The 4,230-nt window shown below is 27.3% G+C and overlaps 1 protein-coding gene across 2 annotated transcripts; it reads right to left on the bottom strand.

Moving 5' to 3' along the window:
- Window positions 1-1,962: 1,962 nt before the first annotated feature.
- LOC114180374 (cold-regulated protein) lies at window positions 1,963-4,004 on the bottom strand. 2 transcript variants are annotated; one of them, XM_028066684.2, is made up of 2 exons: window positions 3,847-4,004; window positions 1,963-2,547 (listed from the first exon to the last, which is right to left on the bottom strand). In XM_028066684.2, the coding sequence occupies exon 2, from the start codon at window positions 2,303-2,305 to the stop codon at window positions 2,075-2,077; it is 231 nt and encodes a 76-aa protein (XP_027922485.1). In that variant the 5' UTR covers window positions 2,306-2,547; window positions 3,847-4,004; the 3' UTR covers window positions 1,963-2,074. The 2 variants fall into 2 exon arrangements, with proteins under 2 accessions (XP_027922485.1, XP_085531126.1); XM_085675000.1 differs by having other exon boundaries at window positions 1,963-2,525.
- Between the last annotated feature and the right edge of the window lie 226 nt (window positions 4,005-4,230).

The following is a 4,230-nucleotide window of genomic DNA, read 5'->3' as shown; positions in this document are numbered from 1 at the left end:
TGTGTTTTAAAAATAATTTGAGAGACTATCAAAAGAAATCGCACAAAGGAAATCAAATGTATAATTAAGGTATGATAAAATGAAAAATACCTTAGAGAACTAATTATTAAATTATGTTTGAAGTGGTTAAAATTAAATAGAAATATCATTAGTGACCAAAAAATTTGTCATTAAATTACAAATAAATTAGTAATTAAATTGGTCACTAAATCAAGTACCGATTCGATCATTGAATCGGTCACTAATTTAGTCACTGATTCAAACAATAAATCAACTACTACCACCAATGACGCGAAAAATAGTGACTGATATGGGTTACTGACTAAATCAGTCACCATTTCATGTTTTTCTTGTAGTGAATTATCATATATTATTCCTAAATATCATTATATATATATATATATATATATATATATATATATAATTTTAACCATTTCAAACAGAATTTAAAGTGAAAAAATTACATTATGATTAATAATGAGTTATAAAATAAAAAATAATTAGATAGAATATATCGATATATTATTCTACATGATGAAAATAAAAACAATAAATAAAAATATTAAAAAACTAACAAATGTGTGTTTTAGAAATAATTTAAGAGACTATCGAAAAAAATCAAATCAAATGTATAACTAAGGTATGATAAGACGAAAAATATCTTAGAGAATTAAGAAAACTTTTCAAATATCAACATATATACTTAATGGTTGAAAAATAACAAAAATTATTTTAATGAAACAAAAGAGTTCTTCAAATTAAACAAAAATTAATAATAATAATAAGTAAATAAATTTTTTTATATTACCTTAAATTAAGAGTATAAACATTCTCATGTGAAAGGAAAATTTATAATAAATAAAAATATTAAAAAATAATATAAATATTCAAATGTGAGGCATAATTTTTTTTTAATTAACATACATCATTTTAATATAATTACATAAAGGTTATGATAAGATAAAAAATATATTGGAGATGAGAATGAGTTTCATGACAAATGAAATAATTAAAAGAAATAAAAGATAGAAAAAAAATATATATATATATAGGGGTTACTTGATTAATTGTGAATATTTTAATAATTTAAACGAGAACGGAGATATGGCGGGGACGGGTATTATGGCGAGTATATGTACATCCCCATACCCATCCTCATACCCAACTGAAAAAGTCGGGGATTCCCCATACCCATACCCATACCCAGTCAATGCGGAGATTCCCCGTCAAAACGGGAACGGGTTCAACAATACCCATGGGGACGGGTTTATTTGTCATCTCTAATTGTCTATTTTAATATCCATTCTCTATTCGATACGATGTGAATTTTTAATCCTGTTCACGATTAATTTGTTTCCTTCTTTTAAAGTCTTGATTTTTATTAGGTTGAAGACCTTAAAAATTAAGTAAATTTTGTTAATGTTTAAGTATCAAAATCAAAATTCGTTGGACGGTACTCTGAAGTTTCCAACCTGAGTATCAATATGTTGTTAAAACAATTTTATACAGATATTTAATCATAAATTAATGGTAAATTTGTTGAACTTTAAAATAGATTAGGGATTATATAAATAATTTATCATTTATTAATTGCCTATGCAAAATTGTTTATGTTAGCACATGATTATTAAACTTTCAATAAAACGGTTGAGCGTAGCAGTGTCATAACAAAAATTGAGCCTTTTTTTTGTGATATATTTCATAAAAATTATATATGTCACTCATTTATTTACTTTGATCAAAGTAAGTTACCTTTAGAAGTACAGTTTCTACCTAATATTTTTTTTTTTAAATATAGATAGTTTAATTTTACACCAATAATACATTATACTAACATTTAAATAGTATAGCAAGTTATTAATTTAAATAAGCAACACCTTTAAAATTTAGTTCATACGTACCGTACATCAGACAATCCAACTCTAAAACGTTAATAAATATAATAAATATACATCTATAATGTATTGATACAAAATTAAATATATGATTAACAGATATTAATCATAGAGTCACAAATAACATACCGAAAATCATAGAATAAAGATTATATGTATTTATAATAATACATAATTGATTAGATGGGAATGGCATTGGTGACTGAAGGGTATATGACGGAAGCGGGATGACCCATAATTTTACGACCCTTTGAATGGCGAAAGCAATAGACAAGAGCTCCCACCGGCCACTCAACCACCGCCGCCGCCGCAAACGCCACGAACCCCAGTGTCGGCCCCACCACCTTGCACCGGCAAGGGTTGCTCCTCGTTCCACATTCCACGCAAATTGGAACTCCAATTCCAACCATCTTCAATGTTTTGGGATTTTATCTCAGAATTTTGTTGATGATGATGATGATGTTTTGTTGTACAAGTTTTTGGATATTTGCTCGTGTTGATGTTGGAGAGCTTGGTCTTCTTTTATAGTGTAGTGTTTGTAGAAATGAGATAAGTGTGGGTTTTGTGATTGGTGAACATCGTGCAGATTTATGAGCCACGTGTTTTACACGTGTTACTTTTCTGCTTGACCTGCTGGACACGTGTTTGCGTCCTTACGAAAGGCGGTTAATCATCATTCCCAACTAATAAATCTTTTAAATTGCATTTATACATAAATTGAAAATATTTAATTCTCAAATTAAAAACCTATGTTTGAAGTTTTAGTTTTCTTTAGTTTTTAGCCTTTTTACTTTACATTTAAAGAAGAAAAACTTGTATTCCTGTATATAGTTTTGAATTAGATTCACTTCAGGGGCTAATGTTGCTCCATTCCTTTGGGCTGATGATCAATTCCAAAATAAATAATGTTTAGCATTTTCTATTTATTTACTGATATTTGCTATTATAAATCATAACATTTCATGGGCTTTATTTTCTACCTAAATGGATTTTATAGTTTATTTTTTTAATGAATTTTAATCAATAGCGAGTTTATTAAAACAATTGTTACACATTGTTATGGCAACACTGTTCCGACAATATATGTGTGTAGTGGAATTAAGTGTACTTCACACTTACTTAATGGAGCAACTCTTACGGTAAATATAATAGGATTAAATATGGTTTTTTTTTTTAATTTTCAATGAAAATTAAAATTAATTCTTACTTAAAACAATGGTTTAATAATATTCTAATTTTAAAATTACGTGAATTTAGTTCTTTTAAACAAGTTTTGTTAAGTTTATCTAATATTTTAAACGCATTTCATGATAATATTTAAAATGTTTACACCATTTGACACATTTTTGTTTCAATATAAACAAATAAACTATCATGAAACGCATATGAAATTTGGTTAAAAGGACTAAATCCACACAATTTTAAAGTTGAAGAACTAAATTGAACCAAAATTTCAAAGATGAACTAATTCCAATTTTCACCGAAAATTAAGGGAAAAAAAAATATTTAACCCAATATAATATTATATTCAATTTTGTATTTTCTTCCTTGTTGCTAATCGAAGAAAACAAGGTTGATGCTTTTCAAGAAACCATGTGACTATCAATATTGTCATTATAACAGAAAATAATATATTTTATTATATATCATCTGAGGTTATTTATAGTGTAACTCTAACCATTTTTTCTGAGTTACTTACAGCATTCAAAATAAAAGATCATTCAACAATTTCATTCTGTGATTACTAACTAAGTAACATAACACATTGGCCAAATTTAACAATATATGACTTCTTAACTAATAAACTTAGGTCTGTTTTCATCAAAAAAGAGCATGTCCATTTAATATTGAAGGATGAGTAAGATAAGGTTAATATATATGTGCCTGGAAGATTGGTTCATATCATTAACAAAAACCAGTAATATACTAAGATTCAAAATTTATATATTACCTCGGAAAGTTGTAAGAAAAAAGAAGAAGAGTTTGAGTTGGGCCAAAATTTAAGACAAAGATGGAGTTGGAGCTGATGATTCTCAATCACTCATCACTCATAATGGACTCTATATTCTCTGATTTTTGTCTTCTTCTTCAACCGCTTCAATGTTCTGTACACACAAAGATATATATATATATGTCTATATTCACAAATAAACTTATAGTCCTTTGTTGAATGGCTTCAAAAGAACAAAATATATGCAAAATAATCAATGCCAGGAACATGAAACTGAGCATCTGGTACCATCATCTTTATGATCTGTAAAACCAGAATAAATTCTGGGTGCCAAGGTGTGTTTTTAAAGCAGCAATGTAAGTGAAAAAGCAATGCACATATATG

Source organism: Vigna unguiculata, chromosome 1 (genome assembly GCF_037176805.1).
Source record: "Vigna unguiculata cultivar grain cowpea cultivar isolate G323 ecotype 2 chromosome 1, ASM3717680v1, whole genome shotgun sequence".
In the NCBI taxonomy this organism is placed as follows: Eukaryota; Viridiplantae; Streptophyta; class Magnoliopsida; order Fabales; family Fabaceae; genus Vigna; species Vigna unguiculata.
The sequence above is the reverse complement of the archived record's forward strand: the minus strand, read 5'-3'. Positions and strand labels throughout refer to the sequence as shown.